The following is a 26,823-nucleotide window of genomic DNA, read 5'->3' as shown; positions in this document are numbered from 1 at the left end:
TGCCATGCTACCAGATGCCATTGTGGGGGGAATCTCTTTTAAACCTGGTCTATGGAAGGAAAAATGCCAGTGTTGGTGAAAAAGTTTCACATATGCTGCATTTTTGAAAAATGCAGATGCCACAAAACAAAAAAATAATTTTGGTATAATGTTTTACATTTTTCTGTTGACTTCTAGATGCAGTGTTTTTCTTAAGGAAGGAAATAAAATGTTAAAAGCCATGTGTCATCCATGGTCTTTTTCTCTAGCATTTTAACAGAAAAATGCAATGTGTGAAATGACCCTAAGGGTACGTTCACACGTACAGGTTCTGCTGCATATTCCATGCAGCTGATTTTGCTATTAACTTCATTGGGAAACAAAATCAGCTGCAGAAAATTTGCAGCAAAAATATGCATCAGATCCTGTCCATGTGAACATAATAAGGAGAAACTACTTTTTGGGTAAGGTAAGAATTGGAACAGAGATTCCTCCTGCCTTTACTTGAAAATTCCTACATGCCAACATGCAGAATCCTTGACCTGCTGAATTGTTTCTTGGGGCCCTGGCTCTGACAAGGTTAGTCTCACTGGGGGCAGCTAGGTTAGTCTCACTGGGGGCAGCATAACATAGCGACAGACACACCATTTTCAGCAGTGTGTAGTTTAAGAGTAAAGTAGTTTTAAACAACTTACATGCCAATGTAAGTTGGTTTCTCTCTATCACTGTGCCTCAGTGAAGTCAGCATAATGGAAGTGGCATATACTATTAAAGAGGTGCCATGCTTGAAAGGTTAAGATTACAGTACTTGCTATGTCTATAACATGATAGGTTTTGTATAGTATCTGTAAAAGATGCATTTTGATAGTAATCCGTAATGTCATTCCTGTAATTTACACTTGTTGGATCAGTCTTCACGGGACCTAATACTGGGACACGTTGCTGTTTGTGTAAAACCACCACAGTTCCAAGGATTGTACCAAATCAGGGATATGAAAAAAAAGTGGATACATAAAACTTTAAAGGGAACATGTCCCCAAAATGTATTTATTTATTTTTAAGAGAAAAAAAAATAAAAAATTAAAATTATATATTATATATATATATACACATATTTGAAAATATTTTGGGAAATATTTAAATAATTAGTTTACTTATAAAATATGAAAAATTAAACAACAACGTGTCATATTTCCCACTGTTGACCAGTAAAGTAAGCCAACATGAGGAATCTGGTGAAAACAAGCGACTTTTAAATTGACTGCTGCAAATTCGGCCTCTCGTCTACCTTCCTTGTGTGTCTGTGTGCAAAAGGAGAGGGGGGTAAAGGGATTTTGTAGTGTCATTTTGTTGGTGTCTGCACAGTTCTAAAGTACAGACTACGAGATGTTTCCTGTCAAATGTCTCTTCCCTACTACCAGATGTCTCTTACCCACTGTAATTCACAGCCAGATGTCTCTTGCCCACTCACACCCAGATGTCTCACTCTAAAAAAAAACTGCAGAATAGTGATTGTAGCTCTAGGAGGTGACTGGAGGATAAGACAGGAGTCTGATCAGACACTTATACCCTATCCTGTGGCAGGAGTTCCCCTTTAATTTGTGTATTTTAAAATGTATTCGTTATGTTTGCACTGGGGGCTGCCCTTTTCTAGAGCATTTGTGTAGTGTGTCACTTCACAACACCTACACAGATGCAGAAGGGGACTGTCTCAAAAGTAACATTACAGGCAAAAATGCCGTAGTCTGCAAGCCACGTCATAAGCAGAACACTGCTTATGTCAGACAATCGGGGGAGGCGGCCACAATGTTACTGAAGTCCAGAAGCCACTGCTGTGATGTAAAAAATTACAGGGCCATAAGCTCTTACAGGGTCTGACTGTAACAATCAGCTTTCCTAGGCTTCTGAATGTTCTGAAATATGCCAGTAATAAGCTCATGTGCCATTCAGGAGCCTAGGAAAGCTGTGTGTGACAGTGACGCTCTGTAGGCTACGGGTTATTACTGCAGGATTAGACATTTAACAGGAGGGTTGTGAGGCAGCTCTGGAGGTCTGTCCCTGCTGCTGGTGATAGGAACCCCCTCTCAATCTCCATGCACTGTACAGTAAGTGAGAGAGATGGGGGCCATGCATGGAGCTGAGCGGCAGACCTGACAGGTCACAGGGGTCCGCAAGGGAGAAGGAGGATAGGCGCTTCTGCCGCTCTAAACCTTATACAAATGTTCTCTTTTCCTGCCCAATGTCTAGAGTGACATGTGAAGAGACAAGGGCAAGATGAGAGGATCATACTGTGCAAAGTGTGTGACAGTGTGGTGTCCCCATCCACTGCTCTATGCCCGTTTTCCTGCTTAATTCCGCAGATTATCATTTGATATGCTGGCCACTGCTCATTATGGACTGGTGGCTGGCTCCCTTTCATTTTTACCTAACCTGTGTTATGCACAGGTGCAATAAGCAGTCAGTGCGTCACAGCTATTCCCTATAAGGCGCTCTCAGTCCTCACTTTCTTATGCCCTGTGCCTGCCATATAGCGTCTGTGTAGGTTTTGTGAAGTTACAAAGAGGCTATAGCAATTTTATTTACAAAAAAATAAAGTGACACATTCCCTTTAACCCATTAAGGACTCCCTTCCCTTTAAAAGATCAGAACCCTTTTAATTTTGCACCTGCTACGACCCATATGATGGCTTGTTTTGTGCCACCAATTCTACTTTGTAATCACATCAGTCATTTTACCCAAAAGTCTGCGGCGAAACAAAAAAAAAATATATATATATATATATATATATATATATATATATATATATATATATATATATATATATTTGTGGGACAAAATTGAAAAACAAATTTTAAAAAAAAAGCCATTTTTTAACTTGAGGGCTTCCGTTTCTACGCAGTGCATTTTTCGGTAAAAATGACACCTTTTCTTTATCCTGTAGGGCCATAGGATTAAAATGATACCCTACTTATATAGGTTTGATTTTGTCGCACTTCTGGAAAAAATCATAACTACATGCACTAAAATTAATACATTTAAAAATGTCATCTTCTGACCCCTATAACTCTTATTTTTCTGAATACAGGGATATATGAGGGCTCATTTTTTGCGGCGTGATTTGAAGTTTTTATCGGTACCTTTGTTTTGATCTGACTTTTTGATCGCTTTTTATTCATTTTTTTATGGTGTAACAAGTGACCAAAAATCTGCTATTTTGGATTTTGGAAGGGGGGGGGTGATTCAAACTTTTATTAAGGAAGGGGTTAAATACATTTTTCCCCACTTTTTTTTCCCCCATAGGGGACTATAACATTCAATACCTTGATTGCAGACACTGATCAATTCTATGCCACAGCATAGCATTGATCAGTGTTATAGGCGCTCCACTGCTCCAGCCTGGATCTCAGGCACGCAGTGGTCCCAATCAGCCGACTGAGCTGCCAGGAGTGCTTTATTTTTTCTTCTTAACAAATTTGATTGCCGTGTCTAAAGTGTTAATACCGGGCATCACAGCAATCGGTAATGTCCAGCATTAGATACTGGACCAGGCTAACTTTAGCCGCTGGGACGACCCGCGGCCGCAGGGCGTACAGGTACGCCCTGTGTCCTTAAGAGGTTATGCAAATTTGCCATTGAGGATTCTGGCACAGGACGGTAACATGCATCAAGTTATTGCCTATTTCTAGACCAGTCTTTGCAAAGACAATAAAAAAAATAGTCTATATGGCAATAAATATAATAATGAATTACACTTACCATCATTCACCCTGTGACAAAGATTACACTTCCACCTTCTCTGGTCAATAAAAGATACAAATGGATTGATGTAAGTTCTGCAACTCCTGCATCGTACAATTGTGCTTGGTGATATGGCGGGGATACGCTAAATAACACAAGCAAGAAAAGTAGTTAAACTTAAGCTATATTTGTAAAAGTCAACACATGACAAAACCTCTCTGGTTTTGCCAACAGCAACCAATCTCAAATTGCTCTAATAAAAAGCTGAGCTGTGATTGGTTGCTATGGGCAGATAAGATACTTTTTGATAAATCTGGGCTTCTGACATTTCCTATCATCACACAATCCTTACCGGCTTGCTTTTAAAAGGATGAAGTAGTAATCCAAGGGGGAGCTTTGCTTTGTTCAAGAGGGCTTGAGTCTGTGGAATATTTGTAAGCGTGCACCGAAAAAAACTACAGAAAAAGAGAGAACACAGCTTAATGCTTAAAATGTAATATTGAGTGTGTATATAAATAAAACGAATATGCAAAGCAGTTCCTTTACACCAATTTTTCAGGAAACATTCCCTAAACATCAGATTTTAGCTCCAGGTATGGAGTCTCAGAAACTGATTGGGATTTTATGCCAAGCCAGAATTCTTTCCAGAAGAAAAAAAAAAAAAAAAAAGAGGACCAATCTGCAGACAGAGCTGTTTTGGGGTTGTTTGTCAGTACAGAGCACGGGTGTACTGGCCAAGCTTGTGAGAGGCCTGTTGTCTAGGAAAAAGGGGTAAGTATTCTCCTGTCGGAAACACCATTGCAGGCGTGTGGAGCTTTAAAGGCCATTCTCCAGAATGGCCAGTGGAGTGCTAATGTCTTTTGAAGCTCCACATGGCTGGGCAGTATACCGGTTCATACCGAAATTTTTGTGCTGTACGATATGAATTTAAACCCATACCAAAATACTGGTTTGGCCCCTCCCCCACGTTTAGCCCCCCCCCCCCCCATTAAGCCCAGCACTGTCCCCATCAGGGTGCTGCTCACATGTCACCCGCATGCGCTGCCCTCTTTGTCCTGTTTGTTGCGGCCGCCGGTGTTGACACTCTATACCAGTGGTCTTCAACCTGCGGACCTCCAGATGTTGCAAAACTACAACTCCCAGCATGCCTGGACAGCCAACGGCTGTCTGGGCATGCTGGGAGTTGTAGTTTTGCAACATCTGGAGGTCTACAGGTTGGAGACCACTGGTCTATACTGTGCGGTATCCCTATGCCCGGGCTGCAAAAAATAAACAAAAACTTTAACTCACCTCCCGTTGGTCCGGTACCGGCCTCATTTGTTTCCTGGGGAAGGGAACATCGGACAGCTGTCAGCCTATAACCGGCCGCAGCGATGTTCCATCTTGGCCGGTGATAGGCTGAGCCCACTGTCATGTAAGAAGCCGGCTTCTTACATGACAGTGGGCTCCGCCTATCACCGGCCGAGGAGGAACATCGCTGCGGCCGGTGATAGGCTGACAGCTTTCCGACGTTCCCGTCCCCAGCGTAAGGCCGACGTAGGTGCGTTAAAGTTGATTTTGTTTACCTTTTGCAGCCCTGGCATAGGGATACGGCACAGTATAGAGTATAGAGCGCCGGCAGCCGCAACAAACAGGACAAGGAGGGCAGCACTTGCGGGTGATGTGAGTATTTACCCCGATGGGGATGTGGGCTGATAATGAATATTGGGGGGGGGACTAGGAAATACAGTTCTATACCGTGGAACCGCCAAAAAAGTTTAAAAAATACTGTGATACACACATTTGGTCATACCGCCCAGCCCTAGCTCCACACACCAATAATGGTGTCTCCACAAAGAAAATTCTTACCCCTTTTGCTTAGGCATCTGTACTGGGAAGGGGCAACAACCCCGAAACAGCGTTGTCTGAGTGCAAGTAATAAGACTGTAATGAGCAGCTCTCCCTAACTTTGGGGCTGAGTTATGGATTGTGTCACGGGTTGTCTGAAATTAACACATGGTATTACAGTAACATAAAAAAAGTGTCAGGCTGTACCAATTTTGGCACATTTATTATGGGCAATTTGCATTCGAATTCTGGCACAAATCTCCCCACATGAGTCAAACAGTGTATGCAGTGCATAAAAAAAAATAGAAAGAGAATCCCTGATGTGCATGTACATTCTGAAGACACCAAGGAAAACAGTTTACATGAAAACTATTTACAATTGTCTCTTGGGTCACAGCTTGGGGAGCCCGAGGTAACAACAGTACAGACAGAACTAAGCACAAACAATAGTTTTTATTTTTTTATTTCATCAAACCGGATACCTACTCTGGATTGCAGTTCAATTTTTTAAGGTCGGCATTGAGACTTGGGGCTGGAGGTGTCACAGCTGATACTGGAAGAAGGTTACGATCCTGAATGAGGTTTACAGGTCGTAGACTCTCTGGCTGCTGGGCCTGCTGTAGATTTAATCCCGCTAGTGAGGCAGGTAATTGATTCACGCCACCATAGTTCTAATACACATGAGAAAAAATACATTTAATTATTTTAAACAGAAGAAGATCACATGTATACACAATTTAACAATGTGAGTCATATGACAAATATACTGGCACATGATAAAAATAAGCACTAAAAAAAACAAAACAAAGAAAAACTATGTGGACACCTGAATTATCAAATCCATATCCACACTCAATGGTGATATGCTACACTACAACCGTTATTTAGTGTTGGGATCTCAGACTGGTCTGGTGTTCTAAAGTGTTTTCAGGGGCTTAGAGGAACTTCAGACAAAAGGAATGGAGGTGTGCCAAATGTCAAGTGAATAAGCACATTGCTGGCTGTGGAGGGGAAGTGAAACGGCAGCCCCCCCCCCCCCCCCCCCCCCCCCCCGGATATGCTGTGACGTGCTGCGGTCCCACATTCCCTGACAACTTTAGATCATCGGGATGAAAACCCAGTCCATAGTCTGTCAAATACCAATATTGTTTAGAGAGGCTTTTTTGGAACTTCAATGCCTTACCACTTTAAGCTAATGCCTGTAAGTAGATGTCATTACTGCATAATAATGGCACTTATATCTGAAATGTTTTGTTGAAAAGTATTAGTATTCTACTGATAATATTTATCTAGGAAGATTAAGAAAAATAAACAAAAAACAACAACTACTTGTCCAAGTGACTAAAACTGAGCACGATCTACTTCTCCCCCATAACAATCTACCTGTCCCAAAATAATAATAAATACACAAAATAATTTTAACAAAAACAGTATGTAAATAAGGTAGTTATGAGTTTTAGTTTTTGCACTTTTATTTTTCCTTTGAATTGAAAACAAAATAAACCAATTTTGCTAATTTGCGGGTTTTCTTTTTATACCATTCACCTTGTGGTCAAACTAATGTCATGTTATTTTGATACTTTAGGTCGGACTGATTACAGCAATACCAAATATGTTTGGTTTCTGTCATGTTTTACCAATTTAAATTATAATTTTTTTTTTTTAAAGTGCCATTTTCTGACCCCTATAACATTTTTATTTCAACATACAGGGCTCATTTTTTTTTGCATTATAATTTGCAGTTTGTATCAGTAGCAATTTGGTAATTATTGGACTTTTTGATTGCTTTTTACTATTTTTTTTTTCTGGGATAGGATGTTATAAAAGGAAAAAAAAAAAAAAAAAAAAACTATTCTGTGGTTTAGTATATTTTTTTTACAATAACTCTGTTGACCGTACGGGATAAATAATGTTATGATTTAATGGTTCGGCCAATTATGCACGTGCTATGAAAAATGGGGATGATGTGATCTCTTAGTATAGAAGGGGTTAATGTAGGTTTTTGAAACCTATCAAGATTCATGAATGCAGAGGCATCACCCCCCTGCTATTGCCCTGTAGGGGGACGATCCACCTCACTAGTCCACCAGGGATGGTTAAAAGGTTTCTTTAGACGCCACTGTAAGCTACAGTAATCAGCTGGGGGCCGCCAGGTATGGAGCAGGCTCGAGTAAGGAGCCCGCTCCAAACACCCAGAGCGCCACCAGGTTGTCAGTCCAGCTCTGCATGCCCAAAGCGGGGTTAAATGTAGGAGAAATTTCACCTGCCCGATTCCTGAAAATGCATGTCCCGGGCATCGGGCGATAGGATATAGACATCCCTGAAATTGCATTGCTATATGCATGTCACACCTTGTGGCTTTGAGAGCCTATTCACAATAGAGGGAGGGCAAGCAAACTGACTGGTTTTGGTAGGAAAGGCCACCTGCTGTAAATGGGTAGGTCCTTACTCCTCCACCATGACAAATGTCAGACTAAAGAGCATGCTGGATTTTAACATGCAAATACATAGTTCTCAAGGAGATCAGCTTCTGCCAAGCGTCTGGAAGAGGCTCAAACCCCTTTAACACACTGAAAACACCTGTATCAGCAACAAGCTGTGTATCCATGTTTCTAAGGAAGTAGGAGCAATAGATGTTGCCCAAACAAGCAGCAGACAGCCATCTAAACATGTAAGCACAGCTTTTCACTATTTCAGCCTATCAAGAAATGGTGTCAATATTATTAGCAATGCAGTAAAGATATTTACAGCAAAAATAAGGACAGTCTGTATGTATGTAAGTAAGTAAAACAACACAGGTTGACACATTAACAGAAAACATAATAAGTAACCAAAAAAAAAAATCACTATACTGTGTATAATAAGCTGGAGTCTGTGGGGGTCTGAACTCTGGGGCCCAAACAAAACTGCAAATAAAACTGAACCTGTTTCAAAACACTTGACATGTCAGTGAAAAATTCTGATTGGTTGGGGTCTCAGTGCTGAGCCCCCACTGATCAGGAGAAGGAGAGGGGAGAAGCCCCAACTCGTCAATCTCTGCACAGTAAGCTTGCAAAAAGCACTGCTGTGCATGGAAGAACTAGGACAAGGCTCAATCACTGCTGTGCATGGAAGAACTAGGACAAGGCTGAATCACTGCTGTGCATGGAAGAACTAGGACATGGCTGAATCACTGCTGTGCATGGAAGAACTGGGACAAGGCTGAATCACTGCTGTGCATGGAAGAACTGGGACAAGGCTGAATCACTGCTGTGCATGGAAGAACTGGGACAAGGCTGAATCACTGCTGTGCATGGAAGAACTGGGACAAGGCTGAATCACTGCTGTGCATGGAAGAACTGGGACAAGGCTGAATCACTGCTGTGCATGGAAGAACTGGGACAAGGCTGAATCACTGCTGTGCATGGAAGAACTGGGACATGGCTGAATCACTGCTGTGCATGGAAGAACTGGGACATGGCTGAATCACTGCTGTGCATGGAAGAACTGGGACATGGCTGAATCACTGCTGTGCATGGAAGAACTGGGACATGGCTAAATCACTGCTGTGCATGGAAGAACTGGGACAAGGCTGAATCACTGCTGTGCATGGAAGAACTGGGACAAGGCTGAATCACTGCTGTGCATGGAAGAACTGGGACATGGCTGAATCACTGCTGTGCATGGAAGAACTGGGACATGGCTGAATCACTACTGTGCATGGAAGAACTGGGACATGGCTGAATCACTGCTGTGCATGGAAGAACTGGGACAACGCTGAATCACTGCTGTGCATGGAAGAACTAGGACAAGGCTGAATCACTGCTGTGCATGGAAGAACTAGGACATGGCTGAATCACTGCTGTGCATGGAAGAACTGGGACAAGGCTGAATCACTGCTGTGCATGGAAGAACTGGGACAAGGCTGAATCACTGCTGTGCATGGAAGAACTGGGACAAGGCTGAATCACTGCTGTGCATGGAAGAACTAGGACAAGGCTGAATCACTGCTGTGCATGGAAGAACTAGGACAAGGCTGAATCACTGCTGTGCATGGAAGAACTGGGACAAGGCTGAATCACTGCTGTGCATGGAAGAACTGGGACAAGGCTGAATCACTGCTGTGCATGGAAGAACTGGGACATGGCTGAATCACTGCTGTGCATGGAAGAACTAGGACATGGCTGAATCACTGCTGTGCATGGAAGAACTGGGACATGGCTGAATCACTGCTGTGCATGGAAGAACTGGGACATGGCTGAATCACTGCTGTGCATGGAAGAACTGGGACATGGCTGAATCACTTCTGTGCATGGAAGAACTGGGACATGGCTGAATCACTGCTGTGCATGGAAGAACTGGGACATGGCTGAATCACTGCTGTGCATGGAAGAACTGGGACATGGCTGAATCACTGCTGTGCATGGAAGAACTAGGACAAGGCTGAATCACTGCTGTGCATGGAAGAACTGGGACAAGGCTGAATCACTGCTGTGCATGGAATAACTGGGACATGGCTGAATCACTGCTGTGACTACTCTATTTTTAATATAAGTGGGGGCTCGCAAGCACAGATCTCTATAGATCATAAAGTGATGGTATATCACTAGGATATGCTATCAGCTTATGAGATGAGAATGCATCTTTAACCCCTTAAGGACGCAGGACGTAAATGTACGTCCTGGTGAGGTGGTACTTAACGCACCAGGACGTACATTTACGTCCTAAGCATAACCGCGGGCATCGGAGCGATGCCCGTGTCATGCGCGGCTGATCCCGGCTGCTGATCGCAGCCAGGGACCCGCCGGCAATGGCCGACGCCCGCGATCTCGTGGGCGTCCGCCATTAACCCCTCAGATGCCGGGATCAATACAGATCCCGGCATCTGCGGGAGTTCGCGATTTAAATGAACGATCGGATCGCCCGCAGCGCTGCTGCGGGGATCCGATCATTCATAACGCCGCACGGAGGTCCCCTCTCCTTCCTCCGTGCGGCTCCCGGCGTCTCCTGCTCTGGTCTGTGATCGAGCAGACCAGAGCAGGAGATGGCCGATAATACTGATCTGTTCTATGTCCTATACATAGAACAGATCAGTATTAGCAATCATGGTGAATCAAAAGTGAAAAATCCCCTCCCCCAATAAAAAAGTAAAACGTCAGTTTTTTCCTATTTTACCCCCAAAAAGAGTAAAAAACATTTTTTTATAGACATATTTGGTATCGCCGCGTGCGTAAATGTCCGAACTATTAAAATAAAATGTTAATGATCCCGTACGGTGAACGGCGTGAACGAAAAAAAATAAAAAAAGTCCAAAATTCCTACTTTTTTAATACATTTTATTAAAAAAAAAAATTATAAAAAGTGTATTAAAAGTTTTTTATATGCAAATGTGGTATCAAAAAAAAGTACAGATCATGGCGCAAAAAATGAGCCCCCATACCGCCGCTTATACGGAAAAATAAAAAAGTTAGAGGTCATCAAAATAAAGGGATTATAAACGTACTAATTTGGTTAAAAAGTTTGTGATTTTTTTTAAGCGCAACAATAATATAAAAGTATATAATAATGGGTATCATTTTAATCGTATTGACCCTAAGAATAAAGAACACACGTCATTTTTACCATAAATTGTACGGCGTGAAAACAAAACCTTCCAAAATTAGCAAAATTGCGTTTTTCGTTTTAATTTCCCCACAAAAATAGTGTTTTTTGGTTGCGCCATACATTTTATGATATAATGAGTGATGTCATTACAAAGGACAACTGGTCACGCAAAAAATAAGCCCTCATACTAGTCTGTGGATGAAAATATAAAAGTTATGATTTTTAGAAGGCGAGGAGGAAAAAATGAAAACGTAAAAATTAAATTGTCTGAGTCCTTAAGGCCAAAATGGGCTGAGTCCTTAAGGGGTTAAGTAAAGAACAATCTACAGGACAGACTAATCCAATTCAACACAAATGCTTTTCTGTTAGGTAATATTGTAGTAGGTAAACACACTTGTATGATTTAATAACCTACTGAAATACAATTCTGTATGATATGACGGAGACAAATTGAAGCTTCTTAAGTAGCAGGCAGACATTGCTTATAGTTTAGCTGAGATTATCTGCATAATCCATAATACAAGAAACAAAACCACATGTCTCTGGACAATGTAATGACAGGCACACTAAGGAATAAGCTACTTTAGAAAAGACAGGTACTACATACTCATAACTCTACAAAAGGTTAAGTTATAATGAAGTTAATTATAATAGATGTTTAAAATGTCCTTACAGAAGCATACGGTGTATAATTTGGCTGATGAACAGGAGTATTTGACTGGGAGTTGTTGGGATTTGCTGTATTTTGATAACCTGGTTGGAGAGTTGGGTATCCATGACCAAATGGTTTGGACAGCCTAGATACATGAGAAGCAGCACTGACGGATGCCTGAATACTTGATGCTGCAGGTGTCTCTAGAAATGTGTAGAAAATAGAACGACAGTTAGTAACAAAAAAGATGTAAATAAAATGTTGCTAGTAAGTCTTTGTAATCCATGACTTGTTGTGTATCACCTGTGTATCCTCCGCCTTCCAACACATCGTAATTTCTTGGATCAGATGATGCACTGCTGGTCGTGGAAGAACTTTCAACTCCTTCAATAAAAAGCAAACCATAGAAACACACACATAAGAATCATTTGTTTCATATAATGAGAGTAGCAAACCACATCACAACTGATCACCGTTTTATCTTAACTAAAAGGGTTTCTGTTGGTGAAACAAAAATTTTTTATTTAGACCAGAACTTTCATTGAAAGCTTTATGGTGGCGTCATGTGCATTGGTCACATGATGCTGTAACTGTATTTGTTGCCAATAATGCACTTGCAGTGAGACACATCGGAGTAGTGGCAGTGCTGGATGCGTGGATCACAGGTAAACCGATGGGTGAGCAATTTAATTTTTTTTATTCTTTCAGCACAGACAAATCCTGTATGAATTTTCAAACTACTGGAGAATACATTTAAAGAGGACCAAAAAATATATGATTGCCTTATTAAATAGCTTAGGGTGCTCTGATCAAATATTTTTTACTGTTTTTTGAAAAGCTCTTCCGTTCTTGAGATATGAGGGTTTATAGTTTGACTGACAATTTGGAGTTACACACTACATTAGCCCCTGTTTATGCAGTGGAGGTGCCTCCATTGCACAAAGGAGATTAATTAACATATTAACAACAGGGGCTTATGTAGCATGTCTCTCTGGAACCGGGCGAGTAATACATCATTTTAATCCGGTTCACCCACACTATAACACTGCGTAATGGGTACAGTGTAGGTGTTGTACCTGTCAGTTTTCCTTTTAAAGAGGACATGTGGCCAACCTTAAAAACGAGGTTGCATTATTGCATCGCTGCCCTGATCACACACTTTTTTTGGTTTCTTGATGCCCCCTTTAATTCCTGAGATATGAGAGTTTATAGTTTGACTGAATTTAGGGAATCAGTCAGATGGGCGTGACTGATAATGAGTGTAAATATCAGGTGGTAGGCGGGATAGTCAGGGTGTGTGTATTCAGCATACATACACCTTACTGCACAACATTTACACCCCCTGACTGTATAATCAGGGGTTGGCCACAGGTCCTCTTTAGGGTAGGGTCACACGTAACCGATCCGCAGTGAATCTTACGCTGAGGATCCGCCGGTGACCTGACCCATTTTGGGCCTCCAGCTGTTTCCACCCCCGTTCCCCTACCTCGCTCTGCCCCTGGCCTGCTCGCAGCAGCTATCCGCCGCTACAAGCATCCACACAGGGGACCTGTGAGTCGCCGAGTCCACTCAGACATCGCGGCTGCTCCCCCATGTCAGAGTGCATTTGCCGACTCGCAGGCCCTGTGTGGCTGCTCATAGTGGCGGATTGCCACGGCAAGCAGGCCCGGGGCAGAGCGAGGTGGGGGAACAGGGGGTGGCAACAGCTGGAGGCACAAATCGGGTTTGGTCACCAGCGGATCTGCAGCAAAAAATACGCTGCGGATGCGTTACATGTGACCCTACCCTAAAAGGGAAACTGACCACTAGAGCACCTGAATTGAACCCATTACACAGTGTTATAGTGCGGGTGAACAGGATTAAAATTATGTATTATTCACGCCGTCCTGGAGAGACATGCTACATTAGCCCCTGTTACTAATATATTAATGAACCTCCTTTATGCAATGGAGGCACCTCCATTGTGCAAAGAGGGTTAATCATTTTAATCTGGTTCACCTGCACTATAACCTATAACTATATAGCCTGTAACAACTAACTGTTAATTGCTTTTTTTTTTAGGGCCATACTTACTCTCATATTTATTAAACTATGTTTGTTTGTAAAGATACCATGGTATTAATAAGCATCTAACATTATAAAACTAAGTTGCAACAAATGTTGTATATGATGCAACCCTGAGAGTGTATGACACAGCAGCCAAAAAGACCAACTCGGCCCTGTGCTGTGTACTTCATGTCTTGATGTTTAATTTCAAACAAAGCAATTCTAGGGTCACCTCTTGCTGCAAAGAAGAGTGCTATTTCATTCATACAGGTATAAGTAGAACTGCTTTAATGGTATATAGAAACCTTACCTATATTATGGAGCACACATTTCACTTTAAAGAGAGAAACCGACAGCCAGTTCACCGGCACTAAACCCAATACACAGGGTTATAGTTCACGTGAACCGGATAAATATAAGAAGTAACTTACCCAGATCCATGGTCCTGTTCCAGAGATAGACCCATTGGCCCTGATTTACTATTGTAAATCCTACATGTTTTCGGGTTGTGCAGCAGATTCTGGCGCATTGCGCCAGAAATTCTGTCTGCACCAGAAATGAAAAACCCGACCAACTCTCCATTTTACTAAGAAAACCCAAAAAAGAGGCGTGTCCGTTGTGGAAATGAGTATTCAAAAGGTGGCAGGCATATCAGAGCAGAGAGAATGGAAGTAGGGACCAGGGGTGTGGAAATTAAAAAAATACAACAACACTTGTCCAAGGGACTAAAGCGGAACACAATCTACTTGTCCCTCAAGAAAATCCACTTGTCCTGGTAGATAAAATAATTTCATCCAAAATACGTAAATAAGGTCTATTAGTTTCTGCACTTTCATTTTTTCCTCCTCGTCCTATAATAGCCATAACTCTTATTTTTCTATCTACAGACCCATATGAGGCTTGTTTTTTGCAGGGCCAAGTATACTTTGTAATGACACTTTCATTTTTCCATAACTTATGCTCTGAAAAAAAAAAAATTATTTGTGAGGTGAAATTGAAAAAAAATTATTTGTGAGGTGAAATTGAAAAAAATTTTGGGGTTCTTTTTTTCCCCATCCACCTTGTGATTAAACTAACATATTTTTTTTTAGTAACCGTCATGTTTTAACTAATAAAAAAAAAAAAATTATATATTTTTTTTATTTTTTTAAACAAATTCCTGACCCCTATAAACATTTTTATTTTTCGGCATACTGGACTGTATGAGGGCTAATTTTTTGGGCCGTAATCTGCTGTTTGTATCAGTACCATTTTGGTATTGATCGGACTTTTTGAACACTTTCTTCATTTTTTTTCTGGGATATGATGTAATAAACATAAGAAACAATTCAGTGATTTTATTTTTTATTTTTTTTTACGTTAACGCCATTTAACGTACGGTAAACAAAATGTTATTTAATAGTTCGCACAATTATGCAAGCGCCAATACCAAATAGGTTTATTTTTATTATGTTTACATGTTTTTATATGGAAAGGGGGGGGGTGATATGAACTTTTAATATGGAAAGGGTTTCCTTTTTTAAATACACTTTTTAGGAGGAATCATTTAGATTCCTCGAACAGATCAATGCAGTTCTATTGAACTCCACTGATCTGTGTTCATTTGGTTGAGCCTGCTCAAGGCAGGCTCAATCAAATGCAGATCTATGAGGGCAGCCATGAATGCAAAGGTAAGCCCTCCAGCTACTTCCACAGGCGATCGTGCTGCAGAGGGGGTGGGGCTATACCCCCCACTAGACCACCAATGATGGTTAAAAGATCCCTGTCAACATTGACCGCGTTGATCTAAAGGGTTAATAGCCGGCCGTGGCGATCGCCGCATGTCAAGCTATTAGCGGCAGGCTCCAGCTACTGAAATCAGCCGGAGCCGCCGAGTATGGAGCGGGCTCGAGTCAGGAGCCCACTCCATACAACCTGACTGCCCCTCACTCCGGAATTATAAAAAAAAAAAAAAAAAAGAAGAAAAAAATAAATAAAAATCGGTCAGACCCTGCTTGCCCGATACAGGGCTAAAGTCCTGGGCATCGGGCGATAGGATTTCCACATCCCTGAGGGAAAGAGTATGCCGGGTCCTGCCTTCACTGCGCCAAGCAGACGATAAAAATTTTAGCAATGCTCGCAAGTAACAGGTCTATCTCCGGAACAAGACGACGGATCTGGGTAAGAGATATCTCATCTTAGTGTTTTATTATTATCATTACTGAAAACGATGAAGTGCTAAACAATGCAAGATATGTGGGTGCTATAGAAAATAAGAATATCCCTATAATGACTAGGTAGATGCTATTTACACCTTATTATACAGCTTAAAACTGAAATTTGAGTCAATATTTGTCACTTCTAATAGACAGCATTAATTAAATAGAGAAAACGCTAACATATACACATATAGGATCCTCATATAGACTTTTCCAAGCAGTATACTATGTAATAAACCTGATAGAGATAGCCACCTCCAGAACAGATCAACCAACAAGGTGACTTTCCACAGTCTTAGCTGATGTAAAATTATGACAAGTGACGGTAAAAAATGTAACAAAAATAACAGGTATGTACAAATATAATGGCGTCTATATCAATTATTGTTAAACTGTCCATATAAATCCTCAGCACACACCCAGAAGAAAAAGGGAGGAAAAAAAGGAACACTGCAAACAGCTTCTAAGTTAATGTGCATGAGAAAAGCATCATGTAACGGACATGCTTATATTCAATGCATGATTCACATTTTATGTTCCTATCTTGCGCTAAAATAAAAGTAACCCCCCCCCTAAATAAATTCTCAATAATAACAGAGTGATAACGGAATGTTACATTTTTTTTGCAAGTTTACTTAAAATGAAAAACTAGAATTTCGCATGGACATAAGTATTTAGACAGTTAGCTATGACAATTTAGCTCTGGGGGCCTCCCATTTCTCTTGGTCAATCAAGGTGTAGAAATATCTCCAAGATTGAGTCCCCTGTGGTAAATTAAGCTGCTGAACAGGATTTGGAAAGCTATAGGGGAACATTTATCAAAACATGTGCAGAGCGAAAAGTTATCAGTTGCCCATAGCAACCAGTGGCCTTTTTAACCTCTTAACGACGAGCGCCGTAAATGTACGTCCTGGTGATGCGGTACTTAGCGCACCAGGACGTACATTTACGTCCTAAGCATAACCGCGGGCATCGGAGCGATGTCCGGATCATGCGCGGCAGGTCACGCCTGTCGATCGCAGCCAGGGACCCGCCAGTAATCAATGCCGTGATCAATACCGATCACGGCATCTGCAGAATCGTGGTTACTTAATTGGATGATCGGATCGCCCGCAGCGCTGCCGCGGTGATCCGATCATCCAGCACGACAGCCGGAGGTCCCCTCACCTGCCTCCGCTGTCTTCTGGGAGTCTTCTGCTCTGATCTACCTTCCTGCAGACCAGAAGATCACCGATAACCCTGATCAGTGCTATGTCCTATACATAGCACTGAACAGAATTAGCAATCGAATGATTGCTTTAAATCAGAGGTCCTCAAACTACGTTTTCGGGACGTTTGAGATGTTTTCGGGACACAGGGATGCGCTCTCGGAGACCCCGCTTTTACTTTAAAAAACGCAGGGGCCGCCGGGAAGGTGGCGCACACAGCGACGTCACTGACGCCGTGCGTGCGCCCATAGCAATGGAGCGCGGAGGAGCGGGGCAGCGACGAGGACGTGTGCTGGCCAGCTAGGTAAGTGTTACCAGCGGCACATCAGCTTCGGTGCTCCGACCACCGCTCCTTCAGTCCCGGGACTTACTGCTATGTCCGGACTGGAGGAGCGGTGGTCGGAGCACTGAAGTGGGGCAGAACACAGGCATACAGCCTCCAGCCATACACTGTATGGATGAAGGCTGCACCTAATGTGGGGGAACATTATGCTGCACCTAATGTGGGGGAACAAAAAAAAATGAAAATGGCCCACATGGGCTGCGTCCTTAAGGGGTTAAGAAATTAAAGAAGCAATCCGATTGGTTGATATGGGCAACTGCTCAACTTTTCCTCTGAACAGGTTTTAATAAATTTCCCCCAATATGTGACCCTAGGATCATATTCACATAACAGATTTTCTTTTAGTTTTTTAGCGACTGGAACAGGCAGACTGATCATGGTTGAGGGGAAGCTGAAAGTACAGAGAAATTCTTAAATGGTTACTGGCATTGACATTATTTTTTGCACATGATACAGCAGGTAAAATAAATAAGATTTTTAATTTACTCCCTGTAAAACAAATATGTCTTTTTAGGTCACTTTCATGGCCTTATAAATCTGGCCACTAGGGGTCTCCCTTCTAGTCAAGACTGCAATAGGCTGGCCATAGGCTCTCTCTGTTTCATACACAGGCAGAGAGCGAGTGCTATTCACTGCTTAGGCCAGATTGCACTTCCTGGGTTTGGTCTCCTGCAAGCCCAGCAAGAGACCAAAGTCTGTGCTTTTGAGCAGATGGAATGTGGTCTGGACCAGAAGGGAGACCCCTAGTGTCCAGATTTATAAGGTCATGAAAGTGACTTAAAAAGACTTTTCAGATTTTAAAAATGAAAGAAGCAATCTGATTGGTTGCTATGGGCAACTGGTCAACTTTTTGTCTGCGCAGGTTTTGATAAATCTCCTTCATGACCCTAAACACGCAACTAAAACAGCACAGGAGACAACTCCGTGAATGCCCTCAAATGGCCCAGCTAGAATATTTTTGGAGAGACCTGAAAATCCCTCCAATTCCAGGTTCCAGGTGGGCAAACCTGTGGCATCATTCCCAAGAAAACTGGAGGCTGCCAAAGGTGCTTCAACTAAGTACAGAGTAAAGGGTCTGAATACTTCTGTCACTGCAATATTTTAGATTTCCTATTCAACAAATTAGCAAAGATTTCTAACATTCTGTTCACGCTGTCATTATAGGGTGCCGGGTGCAGAATGTTGGGAGAAACACCAATTGTTTATTTTAGCACAAGGCAGCCACATAGAATGTGAAAAAGGGAAAGGTCCTGAAGACTTTCGAATGCATTGTATAAAGTTATGGACTACGTCATCCATGCCTGCAATTCTAAATTCTCTTAGGCTTCTGAAAGGTGAATCTTTCAAGTTAAGCTGTTTTAATACCCAGAAACGGCAGGTTGGTTTTCCTGGCACATTGGATTCCATCTTCGGCAAGGTAATGGGGGAGGGGCTTCTACTCAACTACAGCGGTTCATACGTAAAGAAAGTTTTGCATTGGTGGATTGAAACAAATATCAGTTTAAGTTTACACCATGCTCGCTATGGGTAGCCTGTTTGCACCATCATGCCAATGTCAAGTAGAATAAATAACATACAATAACCAACATATGCCCATAAGGGTGGGCTCACACCACGTTTTTGCAATACAGTTTCCGTATACGTGTTCAATTTGAAAACAGTATGGAACCGTATGCATTGACTCTCCATTGAAAATCGTATGCATTGACTCTCCATAGAAAACCGTATGCATTGACTCTCCATAGAAAACCGTATGCATTGACTCTCCATAGAAAACCGTATGCATTGACTCTCCATAGAAAACCGTATGCATTGACTCTCCATAGAAAACCGTATGCATTGACTCTCCATAGAAAACCGTATGCATTGACTCTCCATAGAAAACCGTATGCATTGACTCTCCATAGAAAACCGTATGCATTGACTGTCCATAGAAAACCGTATGCATTGACTCTCCATAGAAAACCGTATGCATTGACTCTCCATAGAAAACCGTATGCATTGACTCTCCATAGAAAACCGTATGCATTGACTGTCCATAGAAAACCGTATGCATTGACTGTCCATTGAAAACCGTATGCCAAAAGATGCATCAGGTTGTGTCCGTTTTGAGTCTTGCACGGTTTTTAGTCCGGGTAAAAAACCGTATTGAAACGTATATTTAATTTATTTTTTTTAACATGGGAGTCCATTGGAACCGTACAGAACCGTACTTGCGTACGGTTCCATACGGTTTTTGACTTTGCACAGTGGTATTCTTGGAATTTCAATCGAACAAGTAAAACTTTATTCATAATGGAATGAAAAGTTAAAAACTAATTTTTTTCTCTTAAAAACAGATGCAACCGGATATCATTTTTAAAACTGTTTATAAAATTTGTACACACGTTTTGATACAGTTTAGAGGAATCCATTTTTCATCAAAAACCTGATACAGAAACTGTATTGCAAAAACGTGATGTGAACCCAGCCTAAGACTGCCCTTAAAGCCACAAAATTTTGCAGCACGTCAGACACAACCATGACAAAGAAGGGATGGTGGTGTTAATGATTGGGATTGTAAAAAGCTAAAGCAGACCTGCTTCCTCATCATCCTCCTCCTCTTCCTCATCATCTGAGCTGGATGACAAGGGAGTCGGTGCAAAGTTAGCTTGATTATTGGCATATCCAGCATACTGCATGCCTGTAAATCATAGAAAGCACAAGAAAAGGTCAGACAGACAAGAAATCCACCACACTCTGTAAAGGACAGAAGGCTCACACAGACAAGTTTTACATAGCATTCAAAACCATGCTGTAGTGTCAGAGGTTTTCCAAAGGCCTATAGGTGAAAGTTCCTTACAAGAAATCAGTAAATAATAACTATAAAGAGTTTGAAGCAAGAAAACCAAATCTGGTTCCCGGATTAGAATTTATACATTAACATTATATCAGTTTCTCAAAGTACCCCTCTTTGGCTGTGTGACATTTCAGCTCATCCCCACTGACTCGAATGGAGGCCAGATGCAGCCAATGGACAAGAGTAGAGCGTTTCTTCCCCCCTAGTCTGAAACCATGCCTTTTTAAAGAATTACTGTCATTTATATAAACTTTTGACAAGAGTTTAAGCTCTGAGACCCTCTATGACTATTCGTTTGAAGCACGTGAAGGGATGACCATGGTGTGATGCACGCTACCATGCACTTCACATGGATATAACTCATGATCACTGTTCTGAGACCCTGTGCGATCTAAACTTTTGACATGTCAAAAAATAAAAAAATTAAAAAAAGTTTATATAAATGACAGTCATGCTTTAAGATTAAAGTCCAATAAACCAGGAGCAATTCATGCTTGCAGGTGGTCACAGTTAGTAAAACATATCAAAAGGTTACAGGTCACCAGTTAAAGGGGCACTGCTCAGCGTTTGGAACCAACTGTTCTAAATGCTGGAGCCAGGAGCTTGTGATGTCATAGCCCCACCCCCTCATGACATCACGTCCCGCCCCTCAATGAAAGTCTACGGGAGGGGGCGTGACATCACACCACCTCCCATAGACTTGCTTTGTGGGGGCGGGGTGTGACATCATGAGGGGGCTGGGCTATGAGGTCACAAGCTTCCGGCGCCGGCTCCAGCGTTTGGAGCCGGTGCTGGAGTATTCCCTTTAAGGATGCTAAGTAAAAGCTCATACAGGATTTCGCTATTGAGGACTCAGGGCAACCATTTATCACACTGTAATTTATGCTTATTTGTGGCCAGCTGCAGGATCACTTGGGGGGGGGGGGGGGGTGTTGAGAGCTTATAAGAACTATTATCACTGGCAGCTGATGACCATAAACATTCTAGACATGTCAAAGATTTAGATCGCACCGGGTCAGCCACCCGATCTGACTTTCATTCATAGCTCAGTGCAGTGAAATGGCCGCATGTGATTGGCAGCCAGGGAGTGAAGAACGCACTGCTGTGCATGTCAGCTGACTCTTACTCACAAAGGAGGTCTTAGAACTGAAACCTCGTGCGCTCTAAACTCTTGACATGTCTGGGTGACAGTCAAAGTTTTTACAAATTACACTAATTCTTTAAAGATTACTAGTCACAAGCATGTAAACATACAGTAGAGTTAATATAGAGTAACAAATACATGCACCTCTTATGAACATACAGGAAACTAGTCAGCATTCACAGAAAGAAGGACCTGTCGTACTTGTACGAGTTCCCATAATTATGGCTATAAATACTTATAAATAAAAAGAAGTGCGCATTTTTGGACCATTTGCATGCTGGACCAAACAGTACCAGCAAGAGAAGAGTGGTGAGAGAGACCCAGAGCGACAATAGAGACGGCAGAGAAGGGGCTATACAAAAAAAATGTCCCTAGGAGACCCTGATACTGTTTTCATTTAATTCTGTCCTAAGATAGATTCTGGAGGAAATTATTTCTGCTGTAATACCACTCATACAAGTCCCATTCACTCCTAGGGGATTCTTCTGCTGAATTCCACCCAAAGAATAAACATGTTCATTCTTTAGGTGGATGTCTATTCCGCTGGCTGAATTCAGCAGTGTGCACAGAGCAGAAGAATCCCATTGAAGACAACATCAGATTTCAGCTTGCAACAGTGTCCCATTGTTTTCTATGGGATTCTGCTGCTCTGTGCATACAGATGGCACAGCCCACGCGGTCCTACCGCTGATAATGGTGGCGGCACCTGCTGCAAGCAGAATTCAACTGGGTGAATACCGTGTATTGTATTAGTGGTCCCTTTGTCATACCTAAAAAATGTAATAAAATGATGATCTTACCTTGTTGTACTGTTGGTTGAGGCATATGTGCAGCAGCTAGCAGAGACGCAGATCCCGATGACTGGTGTCCAGAAGGTGGATAGGTTACCATTGAGTTAGGAGCAGATACTGAAACACTAGGTTGTCCCATATTGGATGCCTGTCCTGCTACAGCAAATGCAGGAGACACTGAGAAAAAAAGAAAATAAATAGGTTACAGTAGTGTTCCACCCTGAATATACCATATATGTACACTGTCTCCACAGAAAAAAACTCATTGTAAAATAAGATTTCCATTTTGACCCCGCTTTTCTTTATACACTGTAGCATTTATGTCATGTTCTTCCCATGCAATTTTTATATGCTGTTTGCAGTGCAAACTATACAGTGGTCCCTCAAGTTACAATATTAATTGGTTCCAGGACGACCATTGTATGTTGAGACCATCACTCTACGGAAACCTGGTAATTGGTTCTAAAGGCTCATAATGTCATCCAAAAATAGGAAAAAGTGAGGATTAAAGAAAAATAAGTAGATCACTAATATAGATAAATCACGTTCTTACATATAAAAGTAAGAAAGATCTGCTGGGAGCTGTAAATCACTGTCTATGTCAGTGTTTCCCAAGCAGGGAGCCTCCAGCTGTTGCAAAACTACAACTCCCAGCATCCCCGGACAGCCAACTGCTGGGAGTTGTAGTTTTGCAACAGCTGGGGCCACCCTGCTTGGGAAACACTGGTCTATGTAGAGGACAGGAGCTTCTTCAGGGTCCTGTACAGTACACAGTGTACTAAAAAGTAATGGAGTCACCCTCACCTGGTGTCCAAAGGAGCAGCTAACCCTGGTACAGGTAAAGTGTAGAGAACATGTAATACCTCCCTGTACTGTAGGGGGCGCTACTAGACACTCAGTGCATACGCTTCAGTAATACAGGGGTTTTACCAGTGAATGCCCATTCTGATTGGTCGGTTCTTCCGGCCATTGACAGGTATCACAGATCTGGACTGTCTGTACATTGTATGTTGAGTCAGGTTTCAACTTACGATGCTCCAGAAAAGACCATTGTATGTTGAAACTATTATATGCTGAGACCATTGTAAGTTGAGGAATCACTGTACTAGACTCAATAATAAATAAAATTAATTAACAATGTAAGTATAGTAGAAGATGGCACTCACCAATGGATACTTTTACATGCTTTTATACCACAGTCTTCATTGAAATTCAGGGGTTCAGGATGGCGCGTTCACCAATAGGAGCGACAATTGTTTTCCGCAATATGCACTTCCCCTGGCTCACCTGAAGGCACCTCCTTATTCCAACAATGATAGTGGTGTAAAAGAATGTAAAAGTATTCAGTGGCGAGTGCTGTCTTCTACTACACTTCTGTTGTTGGATATACTGGATGTCTAAATCTTAGGATAGAGCACCCCATATCATTCATGCAACCTGCATCGTCTACCTACCTGCTGAACACATCCCTATCCAAAAGGCTATAATGCTTACAGTGGCAGCCAGCAATCTCTGTAAACTACAGTAAGGCTAAGTTCACACAGCTGTTTGTTTTCGTCCCGATATTCACCCGTTCAAGTAAAATAACGGAACATGAAAAAAACGGGTTACCAACGGGTGCAAACGGAATGCAAACTGGTCTAGTAACCCGTTTTTTTAATTTTTTTAACGGTTCAAAACTCCTATATTATATCCGTTTGCACCCGTTTTAATGCGTTAATCCTTTAATCCGTTAATTTCTGGTTCATGCCACCTCTTCTGAGCATGCTCAGAAGAAAATGGAGGTGAAAAACGGATTGACATTAACGGGGACAAATGTGTACATTAAAGGGTAACCCGTTTGTAACCCGTTTCCCATTGACTTCAATGTTCAATTTAAAAGACCCTTTTTCACCCCTTATTTTTGACGGGCAAAAAAAATAAATAAATAAAAAAATAAGTGCATGGAACGTCTTTTGGCTGTCAAAAATAACGGGTCAGAAACATAACGGCTGCAAACGGGTGATAAAAGGACTGTAAAAAAAATCCCATTGAGATCAATGGGATCCGTTTACAGCCCTTTGCAAACGGGTTGCATAACGGGCATTTTTTGACAGGAGCAGGCGGCTGTGTGAACGAGCCCTTAAAAAAAAAAAAAGAAAAAAACCATAGTAAATACCTTTAACCACTACACACAAATGTGAATAAAGCCATACTTGCTATTCTAAATCCTTATCTTGCAGAAGACCAAGGGGTTGGTCAAGGATAAAAGTTAACCATAGACGCTCAATCCCATTTTGGACTTGCGAAGTGCTGTAATTCCCTAACCCTGATCCACTTCTGTTCATTTACAAGCTGTAATCCAATGTAGATTGCACAGCAAAGACTCAAAGAAACAGACACTGGTTCAGCAGCTAATGCCTGTGATCCACACAACATCTGTCACCTAAGAATTGCTTGTAGGCATCCGGCCAGAATCAGTAGAAAACACTCTGCGCTGTAAACACAATACAGTAAGATGCCAAATACAATAACTAAGGCAAATACCCCTGACCACTATTATACGGTTAAACTACATCAAGACTAGACAATTCCCAGAAGCCTGGTAGTCTATGTGTCTGTATTAAAAGGGGTATTCCAGGCAAAAACTTTTTTTTTTTTTTATATATAAACTGGCTCCAGAAAGTTAAACAGATTTGTAAATTACTTCTATTAAAAAATCTTAATCCTTTCAATAATTATCAGCTGCTGAAGTTGAGTTGTTGTTTTCTGTCTGGCAACAGTGCTCTCTGCTGACACCTCTGCTTGTCTCGGGTACTGCACAGAGTAGAAGAGGTTTGCTATGGGGATTTGCTTCTACTCTGGACAGTTCCCGAGACAGGTGTCATCAGAGAGCACTTAGACAGAAAAGAACAACTCAACTTAAGCAGCTCATAAGTACTGAAAGGATTAACATTTTTTACTAGAAGTAATTTACAACTCTGTTTAACTTTCTGGAGCCAGTTGATATATAAAAAAGTTTTTTCCTGGATAACCCCTTTAAGTGCTGGGTAAAATGCAGGTTAGGATTCTAGAAAACCATTATTGGCGTAATACTGCTGCATGTAAAGGAGGAATCAGATGCTTCTATTTACTCACAGGCAACTTCTATTAGTATTAGATCATGTTACAAAGGACACAGTGGGAAAAATATGCAAGGACACACTTTAACCCCTTAAAGGAGTTCTGTAGTGAAACATAAGTTATAGATCACAGAGGGTCCGACCGCTGGGACCCCCGGCGATCTCCTGAACGGGGAGCGTGCTGACGGCCGTGGCTTCCCGTGGGGCTTGGAACGGCTGCTTCCGGACGGATAGGAGATAAGTTATGTTCCACTGCACTACTCCTTTAAGGACACAGCCCATATTGGAGCCCCATATAAGGACTTGGGTCTTTTGTAATGAGATCTTTCATTTTACTGTAAAATGTGAAACACAACAAAAACAACATCTGAAGGGGAAAAAAAACCTACAATTTTAAAAACTTCAGTGTGTGCGAGTGTGTGTGTGTGTGTGTGTGTGTGTGTGTTTTTATGTAGTGTACTTTACGCTAAAACTGCCATGTTCTCTTGGATAAAGTCCAGTAAGTGAGGGGAGACTAGCACTCCTGTGTGCTCACGTCTGTCATGTCAGACACTGCTGCATGAAAAAACAAAGAGGGGGGAGTTACAGAGCAGCCTGCAGTGATTGGATGAAGAGACCCGGCACAGCACAGCAGACTCAGGCAGAGAGGGAATGCATGGTGAGTTAGGACACACCCTCCAGAGCACAGGATTAAAAAATAAATAAATAAATAAAAAATAATAATAAAAAATAAATAAAATTAAAAAACAAGTGAGCAACAAAGAAATGTTTTTATTTTTATTTATTTATTTTTTTTGGTCTGGCTATTTATACACCTCTCAGGACTGGTTCTTTATCTTTTTACTTTTTTCGTACGTCCTCCCTCCGACATGAAACCTCCTTTATGTTGAAATAGTAAGAAGATTTTGGTAGCTGCCAAGTAGAGATGAGGGAACTTACAGTACATTCGATTAGTCACAAACTTCTCGGCTCGGCAGTTGCTGACTTATCCTGCATAAGGACTGTATCCACCTTTTCCAGCCCAACGTAGCACCTGAAAGTTGAACTAATTTATGCAGGATAAGTCAGCAACTGCCGAGCCGAGAAGTTCGTGATGAATCAAATTTACTGTAAGTTCGCTCATCTCTACTGGCAAGTATCCTAGACTAAAACAGCTCTTACAGTCTTGCAGTGCCTATTTCTGGAGAGTAGTAAAATTGCAGGTTATGGATACTAGATTTATAGGGACAGAACGTTAATCCAAGGATTTATTCTCATTGCTATATTTGGAGTCAGGAAGGAATTTTTCCATCTGGTAGAGGGCAATTGGAATCCGCTTCATAAGGGTTTTTGCCTTCTTCTGGATATACACAGTAGGGGCACAATAGGGATATA

General features: G+C 41.8%; 1 protein-coding gene across 2 annotated transcripts in view; it reads right to left on the bottom strand.

Moving 5' to 3' along the window:
- The window catches only part of SEC24B (SEC24 homolog B, COPII coat complex component), an 88,842-nt gene that overhangs the window by 45,827 nt on the left and 16,192 nt on the right, over nucleotides 1-26,823 (bottom strand). Inside the window, exons 3-9 of one of the 2 annotated variants that reach the window (XM_056564501.1) lie at nucleotides 22,358-22,525; nucleotides 20,153-20,257; nucleotides 12,083-12,163; nucleotides 11,801-11,982; nucleotides 6,031-6,215; nucleotides 4,070-4,172; nucleotides 3,736-3,862 (exon numbers count right to left, since the gene is read on the bottom strand). In XM_056564501.1, coding sequence (XP_056420476.1) covers nucleotides 3,736-3,862; nucleotides 4,070-4,172; nucleotides 6,031-6,215; nucleotides 11,801-11,982; nucleotides 12,083-12,163; nucleotides 20,153-20,257; nucleotides 22,358-22,525 — 951 coding nt within the window. The remainder of the gene's footprint in view (nucleotides 1-3,735; nucleotides 3,863-4,069; nucleotides 4,173-6,030; nucleotides 6,216-11,800; nucleotides 11,983-12,082; nucleotides 12,164-20,152; nucleotides 20,258-22,357; nucleotides 22,526-26,823) is intronic. The other variant, XM_056564510.1, reaches the window with a different exon arrangement.

The sequence above is a fragment of the Hyla sarda genome, chromosome 1 (genome assembly GCF_029499605.1).
Source record: "Hyla sarda isolate aHylSar1 chromosome 1, aHylSar1.hap1, whole genome shotgun sequence".
In the NCBI taxonomy this organism is placed as follows: Eukaryota; Metazoa; Chordata; class Amphibia; order Anura; family Hylidae; genus Hyla; species Hyla sarda.
This window is presented reverse-complemented; position numbering and strand designations above follow the sequence as displayed.